The following is a 14,903-nucleotide window of genomic DNA, read 5'->3' as shown; positions in this document are numbered from 1 at the left end:
CATGATTTTTGGTTTTATTTGTGTTAAAACCATGACTAATTTTCATAAGGGAACATAGAAAGTCAGAGAGAATATTATATGCGTTGTTGGGGGTTAAATTATTACCGACATTAAAACACGTTATTAACGTCAACAGCCAAAAAAGTTTCACAGGGTTATGAAGTGATGCACGGGCTTTCGTTTTCATGGCACCAGATTGCTGATGTCGTTTCACGGGCATAGTTGTCTATCAATTATGATGATTTGCATTCATCCGCAAATATGAGGTGCGAGCGGTTTTTTTGAACAACTGGGATGGTGCCCCCCTGGGAGTTGGTGCCCTACGCAAACGGCGTACTCTACGTATAGGGAACGGCGTTACTGCTAGAGTTCATCAGAACTTCATACAGCTCTTTCTCACTGTATGAAGAACTAACAGCTTGTTTGTCACAGCTGGTCTACACATCTCCAGGGATGAATTACTTTAACAGCTCATAAATATATTAAAACAGTTAGTCTTGGCACTTTTTAGTCACTGGTCTATTCATTTCAGGGTTCAGAATCATACATACTTACATATATGCAAAAATCTCTCAGATTTGGAACTCATATACTTAATATTGCAGACTGCAAGATTCAGGTAGCTCAGAAAATGTACTGTACTAATCTTTCAAATAAAACTGATATGTGACCCTGGACCACAAAACAGTCATAAGACGTATACCTCATATGAAAGCTGAATAAATAATCTTTCCATTGATGTATGGTTTGTTAGGATTGGACAATATTTGGCCGAGATACAACTATTTGAAAATCTGGAATCTGAGGGAGCAAAAAAATCGAAATATTGAGAAAATCACCTTTAAAGTTGTCCAAATGAAGTTCTTAGCTATGCATATTACTAATCAAAAATTAAGTTTTGATACATTTACAGTAGGAATTTTACAAAATATCTTTATGGAACATGATCTTTACTTAATGTCCTAATGATTTTTGGGACCCATCATTTTGACCCATACAATGTATTTTTGGCTATTGCTACAAATATACCCCAGCGACTTAAGACTGGTTTTGTGGTCCAGGGTCACATATAGATTGTACTGGAAATATAGCCAGGCAAGGCCAAATTCCGCCTCAATTCTCCACTGGGACTTTTAAAATGATTTCATTTAGAGAATGAGTCCAGAACCTTGTTTTAATGAAACCACATCACTTCTCATGTATTTTAATACTTTGTATTCATTCATTACATTTTCAATGGCCATTGGCACTGTTGCAACACAGTAATACCAGTAAGGCCCTTTTGAATTTAAATGGATTTGTTCACTTATAACTTACATTTTCAGATGGACATAGTGGACATGAAAACCAATTTCAGTGCCCTGGGGTATTTTATAGATAATGGAGCTCAGTTCTGGGCCATGGATAAAGCTAGTATTGTCTAAAAGCACATAAAAAATAAAATATTTATGCCCATACTCTAGCTAGTTGATTCCCCCAGATAAAAAACACAGATAAATGGAAATAGAAATGGAATCAGCAGACAAAAAATGACAATAGAAAGTCCAGTCTATTCTTATCCATTTGACTGGTTGAGGTCAAAATCTACTCTCAATGACAGCACAATTCATGTTCATTTTCATATTTTATATTCATTAAACTTTTTTTTTTTTTTTTTTTTATAAATCTGCATTTAGCACATACCTTTCAGCATTTAACATAACACTGGCAATCCAACCATTTTTTCCACACAAAACATAAGGCAAAGAATCAGTGAAGGATCAAAAGAACTTTGGATCTTAAGAAGAATCATTAAATATTAAAAGACTTTATGTCAATACTGAGATTATATAGTGATACCCTGCCGTGTTTTAACAGATATTATATGCACTACCACTGTATATAATTTCATTAAAACAGTATTAATACTATTAGATAAAAAGTCAAGATCAACAATAAATAAAAAATACAAAATGTAAATGCTCTTTATTTCATCTAATATTTCTCAAATACTTTTTATATAATAGTATTTATTAAATATCTCTATGTGTGACCCTGGACCACAAAACCAGTCATAAGTGGCATGAGTATATTTGTAGCAATAGCCAACAAAACATTGTATGGGTCAAAATTATCGAATTTTATTTTATGCCAAAAGTCATTAGGTCATTAAGTAGCCTAAAGATCATGTTCCATGAAGATATTTTTGATAGTGCAAAATAGGCACATTGTCCTATCCTGACAAACCATTCATCAATGGAAAGCTTATTTATTCCGCTTTCAGCATTGATGTATGGTTTGCTAGGATAGGACAATATTTGGCCAAGATACAACTATTTGAAAATATGGAATCTGAGGGTGCAAAAAAAAAAAGAAAAAAAAATATTGAGAAAATCGCCCTTTAAAGTTGTCCAAATTAAGTTCTTAGCGATGCATTTTACTAATCAAAAATTAAGTTTTAATATATTTATGGTAGGACATTTACAAAATATCTTCATGGAACATGATCTTTACTTAATATCCTGATGATTTTAGGCATAAACGAAAAATTTTACAATATTATTCATTAAATATATTTTTACATCTATCTAATAAAAAATCATAATATATGCAGCAACCAAAAAGATCTTGACAATAAAACAATCCATTCCCTCAGACACAAGAGGACGACATAAAGAAGCCAGCAGCTGTTATCCAGACGTGAAGCATGTGATTTAGCACCTCAGACATCATGCAGTAAAGCTTGAGCGTGGATTCAAGCACTGATGGACTCTTCATCTTTAAAACTCTGCATGGTCAGCATCTGTTAATCTGATTCAAATTCAGATAGTAAAGCCCAGCACATGCTTAGCGACGCCGTCAGAATCATTATGCTCTCAATTATCTAAACGATAGGAGCGACCAGACACGACTCTTCAAATATGAATTGAATGAATTTATAATTAATCTGGCTTTTACAGAAAGCGCTGCAGGCTGTTTGATTAACAGCGATTCTTATCTGCCTGAAATAATGGACAGAGCGCTTTCTTTGTCGCTGCTTGTTTCTGTCTTTCAGAGCCGATCATTGTAAATTCCCGCTGAGAGAATGTCTAATGCGGTGTCCCTCTGTGGCCCTGTCTGGGCTTGACTCAGGGTGATATTTATGGGGTGAGCATGTGACAGCTCAAGAGCAGAGACCATTTTAAAGTCAAGCTGATCTAGGGGCAGGCACGTTTTGCTTTAACAATATATGCGATTACGATGAAGGTCTGGCTAACATTTAACAATGTATATAATGAAAATAATATAAAATAAAATATTTTGATTTAAATAAGACTATTTAAAAAAAATATTCACTATTTAAATAATAACTCTATACTGATCAGTAATGAGGAGTTTCATACGGTATACAGTAGGTGAACATTTTAAATAAATAAATAAATATAAATATATATATTAGGCTAGAAACCCACAAATGGTTTAAAAACTAGACAAAACATTATAGCAATAAAAGTCGAATAAATATTTTCAAAGTAACTTTAAAAAAGTAAAATATTAAAAAGTAAATATTATTATTTAATATAACTCAATTCACCTCAGTACATTAAATGTCACCAAAAAGTCATTTTAAAATTAGATTAAGTAAAGCTTTTTAAAGCAAAATCATATTTTCATATTTTACAGTGCTGTTAAAGCACTTTAAAAGTGGCTTTTTAAAAGTCAAACTAAATTTATCAAAAATATAAAATATTATTTAAAATAACTGAATTTATCGCAGTATATTCATCTTAGAATCTGATTAAGTAGAAAATGCTCTCATTCATATTTTCAGATTTTACAGTGCAGTTTTATTAAAAGTCAGTGTTACAAAAGGAGAAGTCAATCTTTGAAAACAAAAATAAATGTTCATTATATATGAGTGTGACAAGACTGACTGGAGGTTTGTAATGAGGAACATTTGAGCGGAATGACAATTGCATTTAGGGGCGAGCAGAAATATGGGTTTGTGTTTTGAAAACACATTAGCATTTGTCCACCGACAGTATGTAACCAGCCATCATGGGACTCTTTTCAAAACTAGCCAGGCAGTTTATTTAAGTAATGTACGATCAATATTTACCCTGCAAACCGCAAGGGTGGCTCGAGTATTAACCCTTACAAACCTTAAGTCACAATAAACCCATACAAAAAGATGTTGCAGTACTACTGTACACTAAAGCTATCAGATGATTCCCATGGTAGTATCATGTTTACTATGGTACTGAATGGTTACCATATTCATACAGTATATCATGGTATTATCATATTTAACTAAAAAAAAAAAAAAAAAAACTGTTTTGAAATTACATTGAACCAGCACATTTTTCTATATTCAGATATTTTTTGGGATACTCTATAAAGAATTGCTCATGTATAAATACAAAAAATTTCTAAATACATGTTAAACATGGTAATACCATTATATATTTTCTAAAATTGAAATATCCCCTGACCCTTCCAAATCAAATATTCAAATATGTTTCGATGATTTGAATATTTTAGTCATGAATTTCACAGGTATATTATTCACAAAAATAAAAAAGTACCGAAAAATAAACACACACACACAAAAAATGGTATTACCATAGTCCCACAATATATATCCCTAATAACATGATGTTTGTATTTATCCATTTAAAGCTGCACATTTGACCAAATCAAATATATTTTTGGATTCGGATGATTTGACTATGGTTTTACCATAGTAGTAAGTCCAAAAATCTGCACTCATAATACCCTGATACATTTGTTGTTTTAATTATCCATTTTAAACCAGCAAAATCAAAATACTTTTAAATAGTATTTTTAAGATGAACTGCTTATGTAAACTTTAGAAAAAGAAGATAATTTTTTTATTACCAACAGTACCAAGTCCAAAAATTTAACCCCAGAATACCCTGGTCATTTTTGTGTTAATCCACTTTAAACCTGCACATCTGACAAAAACAAATATATATATATATATATATATATATATATATATATATATATATATATATATTTGGATATTTTGACCATTTTAATGATGAATTGCTTCTGTATAATTCAGAAAAAAACATATGGAACCTGTCAAAAAAAAAGACAGAACATAATGTAGCAATAGCATACAATTTTTTGTAAGTAAAAGATGCTGCGTTATTACTAAATTTCAGACAAATTAAATATTTTGTAATGATATTAATGTAATGATATTTGTAATGAACTGTGTATAATTCATAAAAATAAACAAATTTCGAAATGTATGCGCAGGTTTAAAGGGACCAGTTTTCTAAATCCAAAGCTGCGTTAGAGTGTCTTTAAACGGTGCAAAGCGTAAAATCAGCAGCTCTCTGAGGATGAAATCTTGGCTCTGGTGTGGGTGGATGGGTCACTCTGTTGGCTGCAGGCCGACTGTGTCTGCGCTGTTGTCTGTGCAGCGGATGGGAGGGGTGTTTCCCCCCCCGCGGGCTGCGGAACCTTGACGGGACATCACGGGCTCAAGGTAATTAAGGCAGAGAGTGCAGGGGAGCTCGGAACAGCAGCCGGGAGAGTCAGAATTCCAGTCCCTGCCCCGGGGCTACAGCGGGCCCGGCGTCAGGGAGCTGTAGCGGAGCACCACAATTTAACCAGCTTGCAATTTGCTCTCATGAATATTAAGCACAACCCAGCCGTGTCTGGGTTTATGGACCCCCGCTCATTGCCAATATGTAAAGCCGAAGAAAACCCCCAGATGCAGAGGAAAGGGTGAGAATGGGAGCAGCGCGAGTCCCACCGGAAAAGCGAAGTTTCTTGTGGGGTTTTTTCTCATCTCTTAAGTGAGATGATTTGAATATCATCTGAATAATGTCAGAGCAAACGTTCATTTAGAGCCTCCCTGGTGGTGAGAAGGAGATCAAACGGCCTCCGTGGATCTACATCAATTACGAGAACTGACGCCGCTGATGTCTGAATCTAAAGCGCCGCTGACTCGGATGATGAGGAAACACGAGGCAGAGCTAAATGAGTCGTGGCTGCTCACACTGGGCTGATGGCCCCTCGTCTCCCAGAGACACGTGTACTACAACAACTCATACTGGTTGCGTATTTTCAACTGAACCAAATCTATGCTATACTTAATTAAACAACAAATCAAATGACTGATTTATTGAAAAAAATTATATAATATAATATATCATTTATAATACATACACTGTAAAAAAAGTTGCAAATACAACAGATTATTGGAGTACATTTTACAAGAAAATGCTACTTCAGAGTACATTTACATGACTGTTAAACAATATTGTCAAAACAATCTGTTCAAATGGATCTGCGAAAATGACTAAAAACGCAGTATTATGCCAGACCAGTAGTTGGCAATGTCATTTTGTAAAGAAACACTATATGCGTCTGCGCACAAACCTGCAGACTGAATACGTAATGTTACCATTTTCACAAATTCACTTTTTTTTGTAGTTTACACAGAAACAATAATGGCACTGTTTTCAAAAACACATTTTGAAAAGTACATTGTCGTGTAAATGAACAGGAAGAACTTATAAAACGTTTTTCATTTGTGTAAATGCCCCCTCAGTCTTTCTACTTCAAAATTTCACATTTAATTCAATGCGTTACTTGCCACTTCTTTGTAATTATGAAATGTACAAGCAATTTCTGAGTAAAAAGTCCATTCTACACACATTCTACACCAGTTGCGTTCATATACAGTGTAAAAAAAAAAAAAAGTTGATTCAACTTTAATAATTTGTTACCCCGCTGACTTATTTTTTTGTTTATTCAACTAAAATATTCCAGTTGTCCCTTAAATTAACATTCAGTAACTTAAAATTTCAAGTTGACTAAACTATACATTTTTAAATAAATAAAATTTTAAATCAGCGGGGTAACAAATTATTTTATGTTGAAGCAACTTTTTGGAACAATTTAATTTTTTTTACAGTGTATGTATATAATATATACTACAAGTCTTTCTATATTGGGAAAAAAGCACAAAAATGTTGATGACTCATCCTGCACTACACAGATATTTGTCCAATCAAATTCCCTCTAGAATGTCCCTCCCCCTTTCATAGTGATGCCATAGGCCCTGTTTTCTCTAGTGAGTTTTCGTTTTAAAACAGCATTTTAAAATGAAAACGATCCCTGTCTACACTGGCGTTTTCACTGTTTCAGAAACGATCTCGAAAACGAAAGCGCATGTCACATGACAATTCATGCAGATACAACCATAGATATGTATACGAAGGTACCAAAGTATTTAGATGGCGGAAACTTTTAAAACGAAAACACAGTAGTGTAAACGTAGCCACAGAAGAAGCATTTTTGGTTCCCTAAAAATCTCAGTTTATATTACTTAAAATAGCAATGCTATCTCACAGCCAATTCATACATAGTTTACGAGGTGGCTAATTCATACGAACTAACTGTAGGTGTTAGGTATTTGTGTGAATTCCTACGAATTTGCCACCTCGTAAAATATGTACGATTTTTAACAAATTGTATGAAACCGTACGAGTGAGGTCATGCTTTCTGGTCAACTTTATTGGCTATTTACATACATAAAAACATTCCCTTTTATGTCCCAAACTACCTGTCAAATTATTTTTTTTTGCAAACTGCCACCTCCTTTCCTACCAAATCAACCTTCCACACATGTCAGATGTCAGCAAATCCAACCACATGGAAGGCAAAGAGCATTTTATACAGAGTCGGAAGCACACAGAGACAAGTGGGATTTATTCTAAAATCAAGTGTTTATGACTCAAGACCCAGACCAAAACAAAGAGCAGCTCCACAGTGAAGACAGTGAGGAATCATGCCATCTTTATCGGTCAGATAAATTCCCCATGGGAGCATCGGCAGTGAAAAAAAAACGAAGATGGGTAATTTTCAGTTCCACACTGTAAGATAACAGGAAAAGGTCATTTTGGACAACCAAAATAAATTGAGCACAAAAAAACAACCAGACAAAAATATTAGCCAGGCTGACTAGTTTAAAAACGTAATTGAATTAACGTTATTTAAATAATTTCAGCATTTTTACAGTTTATTTATAAGTATATTGATATGAACATATATTGGTTCACCACTTGTCTAATACTATAATTAATTAAAACTCTTTATTGTTTTGTTAAACAACTAACAGTATCCCAGTGTCTCAGTTCCTGGCCTCTTCCAAACATGTGCATGTGCTAATATTTGGGTGTGAGTCTCAGGTCAGCTTGTCTCCTCTCCTCACTGGCTGCATGGCAGAAAGCTCGCGCCCCTGCGCTCTGACGCAGCCAAGCAGATGTAAATGTATTCAGAGCATTTAGTGCTCAGGATTAATCGAATTATAATTTAATCATCTGATCAAACAGCAATTAGCATAATCACTTCTGGGGACGGGCCGATAGAGAATGCAATGGAAACAGAACAGACCTGAGGCGAGAGCAGCTTTAATGAGACATTTGCTGGGATCTCTGTAAATGTTACACATTTCTGGCTGTTGAAATTCTGCCCAATTTTTTGTCTGCTCTGCTACACGGACACATTCAGTGATCAAACAGATCCTGTTAACTCATGGACAAAAATCAAGGATGTAACCACGTATCCAGGACTGAGGGGACCATATTTAACCCATTTTAACCCGAGTTCTTTACAGAAGGGAATCATACAGTAACACATTTTTGTCAGGGCCACAACCACCTTAGGTTATATATTATAATTTAATTTCAATTTATTTTACTACTGTAATTTGTAAAGCCTAGTTGATCGCTAATATCAATATTGGAGGCAATTTCAAATGTGAATTATGATTTAATTTATATTTATTTAGGTTAAAACATTATATGCTTGTTAACAACTCATTTGGACTGTAAAAAAATTAAGTAACACATTCGCTGTAAATATTATTAACACCTTTTTAATACTTTATCAAGTAACCTAAAATGTGCTTCATTTGACATTCGACTTCATTTACCTGAATTAACATTAACCAGTATTATTATATATTAAATATCACTAATATAAGATATTATTTAGTGACTGAAAATCAAATAGAAATCATTAATTGGACAGTGATGTTCATGTTCAGTGATGTTGTTGTTTTATATTTTAAAATGTTCATGAAAAAAAGAACAAAAAAGGAACATTTACAAACAACACAGCATGTAATATGTAATTTCTGCAATATTCAAATCTGGATTTATATGAAAATATATAAATTAAGTCATGATTTAGAAATTATTATTTAGGAACTAACATGGTTGTATTAAATTGTCTTAAAGACTAACTGAAAAAATATAATATCTGATATTATCTAAAATATTATATATTTATATTTATCTATATTATTTAATATACAGTATATTATATATGATATATATATATATTTTACATATATACACACACACATATATATATATATATATATATATATATATATACATATACATACATACACACACACATATGGTTGTGTGTGTATTTTAAATATTATATTTCAGCAAATATGTACATATATATTTTGGATTTATTTCAAATATATAGATGTATAGATGCATATTTATATTTATGTAATATAGATGTAACAAATATAACATATAGATGTTATAGATGTTAACATATAGATGTAATAACATATAGATGTTAGATCTTTAAATCTGAAATCAATACATTTTTATGCTCTCACGTTCTTTCCTACACAAATGACTTCTAAGAAAACAGTAAATATATAGAAGGACAGGCGTAAACACTGCATGCAAGACCTCAAAATCCATGAAGCACATGAATCCATTCTCTGATCAAGACTCACCAAAAACAACCTCTAGCATTCATTTCTTTCACAATAACAGACTAAAAAGCTCCACTGCTTTACTGACAGGAAAAACTCCCTGTTTAAGCTGGTCACAGTGACTGGAGGAACGCAGAGGTTTGTGCTAAAGTCATCAAGCTTCTTTACTAAAAAAAAAGCCTGAAAGTCCTCATCAGTGGAAAATACGAACATGCTTTTTCTGCCAAGTCATCAAAGCAGGAAATAAATACACATTACGGCCACCAGCACAGGGCCGTCTGTCAGGCATATTTCCTGCTGATTGACAATAAGCTGTGCTGATGGAAAATATGAACACTGATCAGCCTTACTGCTGGCTAAACAGTTAGTACAAACAGATCATCAAAATGCCATTATGCCAAACGACTCCTGGAATTACTGATACGCTGGAGAAAGACTACTGGGTTGAGTGGTGCTCTGTGTGTGTGTGTGTGTGTGTGTGTGTGTGTGTGTGTGTGTGTGAGTCTGACTCACACCTCATATCTGTTTATGTCTATTTCTAATGCACATTGTGCTTCCCTGTGGCACAGCTTTAACCTTCCCAACCACTGACTTTATACCTAGAACAAGATTAAAATGTGCCCATACTGTTTCTGTACAGATGAAACAGAAACAGATATGATTTTTTATTTTATTTTTTATCCTTGTTTTTACTTCAAAGGATTTTTTTGTTTTCTTTTGTTTTATAATGGGAAAATTAACCTACAAGAAAACTCATTTGAAATAATTTAATTTTTCAAAGCTATGAATACAACTAAGATTATTGGAGTATGTAATATACAATGAATATTAGTCTTTCTACTTCAGAATTTCATGTTTAATTCAATGTGTTAAATTTTTTGTTTTATTTGTGAAATTTACTAGTAACTTTTTGAGTGAAAATTGCTTCAAAGCACATCCTTGAACTTTTTTTCTTATTGTTTCATCTACAGCAAGGTTTATATAATATATTTAGTTTATATAATATATTTTGGAGACAAAGTTGTTCCTAGGTTGTTCCTTGTTCCAAAGTTGTTAAGTGATATAAATCTCAAAATTAAAAATAAAATAGGCCACATAAATCATGTTGTTTAATTAAAAAAAAAATGCAAAAGGTTTTATTTATTTATCTGAGGACAAAAACAAAAAAACAAAAAAACTTGTCACAAGAATAAATCTTAATTAAACATGAAATTTATTTTTTTGTATGATAAGTCTTCATTTCGATAGCTATTAAACTATGTATGCCACAAATAAATAAATATATAAAATAGACAAAAATATAAAAAAACAATTCTATAAATAAAGTAAATAATGATTAATTTTCAATTTATTTAAAAAATGCAAAACAATACAAATGACATAAAAAAGTCAGACATAGCCTATAATAACCATAATTATTTAAAAACAACCAAAACATGTTTGCTTGTCATTAAACTTAACATTCAATGCACATTTCAGGAGCTTTCAAAGAACAAACACAATGAATCTACAGCGTTCTGAATCAAAGCTGATTTTAAAACATCTCAAATGATTTGCAGAGCAATATCCAGTTTGCTTTGCTTTCAGGACTGCAAACATGGCCTTGATTTCTCTCCAGCACATCACAGTGCAGCACGCGGTCGTCAAACACAGGCGTACAGTTGAGCAAAACAAATGGATGTGCCCACACACTTTTGTGTGTTTGATCTGGACTCAGCTAAAAGCTCTCTTAAAAAGCATCTCATGGAAAGCGACAGCTGATTGGGCACTTTGCTCTACGCCGTGGTGTTTACCCGTGTCCATTTGAGTGTATGTCACAGTTGGCCCTTAGCATCAGTTTACAAAAACAACACCGCACCTACTTTCCGCTCCGTCTGTGCGAGGACGCACAGTTGTTTTCCAATTACATTTGTGTGTTAATATGCACACTCTCGAGTGCTCTTCACCAACACAAGAGCCATTGAAAACAACTCAGCATGATTTTACATGCAAAAACATTCATTGTTCAGTATCAGGGCAGGGTTATTAGAGTTAACTAAAATAAAACCATTCAAAAAAATTGTTACTTGAAATGAACGTTCACTGACATAGAATAAAACATACTTTATATTTCAGACACTTGTAACGTTTGACATTTTAATTCAGTTCAACTTAATGTGCAAAAATAGCTAGAATAACAATTAACGAAAACTATAAGTATAAAAAAACTACTAAAAACACAACAAAATTACTAAAACTTCAATTAAAACAGAAAATGTAAAAAATAAAAACTGATTCAACATTAATAAAAACTATAATAGTATTTAAATAATACTAAAAGGAGCTGAGTTTAGAAAAATGGTGCACATGTTTGTTACTAGGACTAAATATTACAAAATAATTATATGTGCATCTACAAGCTAAAATGGCACTAAGACTAAAATAAAAAAATTAATAACATACACATGTATGAAAAAACAAAAACTACTAAAATGACAAAAACGCACAACAAAATGACTAAAACTTTCAAATTAAAATGAAAATGGAAAATATAAATACAAAGATTGATTGAAAATATTAATAAAAACTATAATAGTATCAAAAATGATACTAAACTAACACTATATCAGGGAGATGAGATTAGAAAAACAGTGTGAATGTTTTTAGGACTAAATGATACAAATTAATTGTTTTAATTGTGCATCTACAAGCTGAATCTGCACTAAAAATAAAATAAAAATGAATAAAATCTAAACATGCATGTATAAAAAAACGACTAACAAACATGACAAAAGGACTAAAATTTTAACAAAAATTAAAATGATAAAAAAAAACAATTCAAAGTATTATTAAAAACTATAATAGTATATCACTGTACCAGGGAGCTGAGCTTAGAAAAATGGTGCAGATGTCTTTTATTAGGAAAAAATGATACAAATTTATTAATAGTGGATCTACAAGCTGCAATGAAAAAATATGAAATCTCAAAAGGAATACTAAAGAAACCAGGGAATTAATGTATCCGTCCCTTCCAGATAAAAATCCCAAACGGCTTTGCAAACAAGCACGCCATGTTTTCCAAAGCTAGTCATTACAGAAGCACTTCCGGGGTCACCTGCTCAGGAAGCTCCAAGGCCACTGCACCAACATACATTTCAGGGGTTTCCATAGAGACCAGCGGAGAACTGGGCTGTGAGCTTAACCAAATCATGAAAGGCTCATTTTGTATGGCTTCTTTTCCCCCCTCTCTCTCTCTCTCTCTCCCCCCCCACACACACACCCGCAAGAAACATGCTACACTGGCCAGAGAGAGAAAGAGAGAGAGGCTCAATGCACTGACAGCAGCGGCACTGCATCAGAACGCTGATCAATGGAGCCTCAGAGACCCACATACACACGGCCAGAACACAGCGGCACAAATGGGACCATATTGATTCAAAGAGAAACACTTAAAATGCTTTTTAGAAATGCTCATTTGAACACAGTTGGCTAGACATGCAGCACTCAGTCGGCCAAAACCCAAATCCCTCTGAAATGATAATCAATTTCATCGATACGCCATTAATTGAGGTTAAACGACTGTGTCCATTTCTGCCTTGCGGAAAAAACTGACAAAGCTTGGGAAAAGATCATCGCGGAGCTCCTTGCGCTGCTCTCCAACACCCTTTGTGCTAAAGCATCGCCGTGTCCCCTTATTTTTGTGCATCCTATCAAAACGCGTCTGCCATCGGCGGTCAGTCTATGTTGGAGTGACCTGGGTCTGATATTAACGTCCCAGTGCGTTACTCTGTTAAAACCACCAAAATGGCCCATTTTCTTGTCGCTTCCCCTCATACTCCCCCCTCTCACTATCTCTATTCCACCACAAACACACCCATCCTGATTTAGCCCAGCAACCAGCACCCACTCGCTGTCTCTCCATTTTAAAGCCATCAACACACTCGCCTCCTGTCGAGCATTTGTGCTAGATTTTTTTTTTAGAGGTCAATATGAATCGGACACCCACACAGGGGAAAAAAATGTTTGAATAAATGTTTTGTGAAAAGGTCACAGCGAAAGCATTCAGTAAAGTGCCAATTGAGTGACTGCGAGTTATTATTTTTTTCCAGTGCTTCACTGCTTCCTCGTGAAACATGGCGGCAGTGTCACTATGCCATAATACAACAAATTTTAATTTCTTTCTTTTTCTTTGTGTGTTTTTAAGCTAATTTTCAAGGTTTTTTGGTGGCCTTTTTTTAATTCATAAAGCTGCTTTATTACTTTAATTTTCTACAATTTAGCGCATGTTCTTTTTAAAAGTATATCAGCAGATCAATTTGTTATTCTAACGCTTAATATAAAAATTTGTCCAAGGTCATAATAAAATAAAGCAATAAAATCTGTCACATCAAATCACATTTGGTCCAGATTCATATTTTTGACATTCCTGATGCACCGTTTGCATAATAATGCATGCATGTTTGTTTAGTATTATGAGCTGTGAAATGTTATAAAGTGACCAATCATAAAATGCTTATTAAGTAGTCTGGTTCCTTCTGAATTACTTGGTCAAATTAATATGCAATATTTATAATGAACTGTTGGGGAAAATTTGCATGCATTGAATGCATGATACAAGCACTAACATTATATTTGTAAACCTTATACACTAAAGGTGGTGTGAGACTAATTCCACAGTGCACCACAGTGCATTATTTTTCAAGCATGCATAAATGCATTGCACTGTTAATTAATTTCTATGAAGTTACAGCCTGCATAATAATAGTAATAATAATACAACAAAACACAACTCACCATTCAAAATGCACTGGAAAAAGATGATGGCCAATATCCACATGCCCTGCTCCTTTCAATCTCCAAACTAAGATTTTTCTTTGCCCACTGCACACTTTTCCTCCAGAAACAGCCGTTGCGCAGGAATATGGATATCTGTACTTAGTAGTTCCAGCGGAAGGGATGCATATGAAGCGTGCGCTCCGGGGCTGATTTTCTCCGAGCTGAGATCCAGCTGTGGCGCGACACGGTGAGCGAGCGGCGGGCAGGTGCGATGCTGAGTCAGAGCGCACGCTTACTGAGGGCAATGCGTACAGGTGTAGGCGCGTGCGAGGGATAAAACCGCGGGAAAGTAAATCCACTCAATTATTAACGAGTCAAAATCATAGCGGAAACTTTT

The 14,903-nt window shown here is 33.9% G+C and overlaps 1 protein-coding gene across 1 annotated transcript in view; it reads right to left on the bottom strand.

Moving 5' to 3' along the window:
* LOC306863958 (cell adhesion molecule DSCAM-like) overlaps nucleotides 1–14,664 on the bottom strand; it is a 78,206-nt gene extending 63,542 nt beyond the window's left edge. Inside the window, exon 1 of the mRNA XM_079407588.1 lies at nucleotides 14,525–14,664. Within this exon, the coding sequence (XP_079263714.1) occupies nucleotides 14,525–14,567 (43 nt within the window). The 5' untranslated portion in view covers nucleotides 14,568–14,664. The remainder of the gene's footprint in view (nucleotides 1–14,524) is intronic.
* Between the last annotated feature and the right edge of the window lie 239 nt (nucleotides 14,665–14,903).

Source organism: Barbus barbus, assembly GCF_936440315.1.
Source record: "Barbus barbus genome assembly, chromosome: 45".
NCBI classification, from domain to species: domain Eukaryota; kingdom Metazoa; phylum Chordata; class Actinopteri; order Cypriniformes; family Cyprinidae; genus Barbus; species Barbus barbus.
This window is presented reverse-complemented; position numbering and strand designations above follow the sequence as displayed.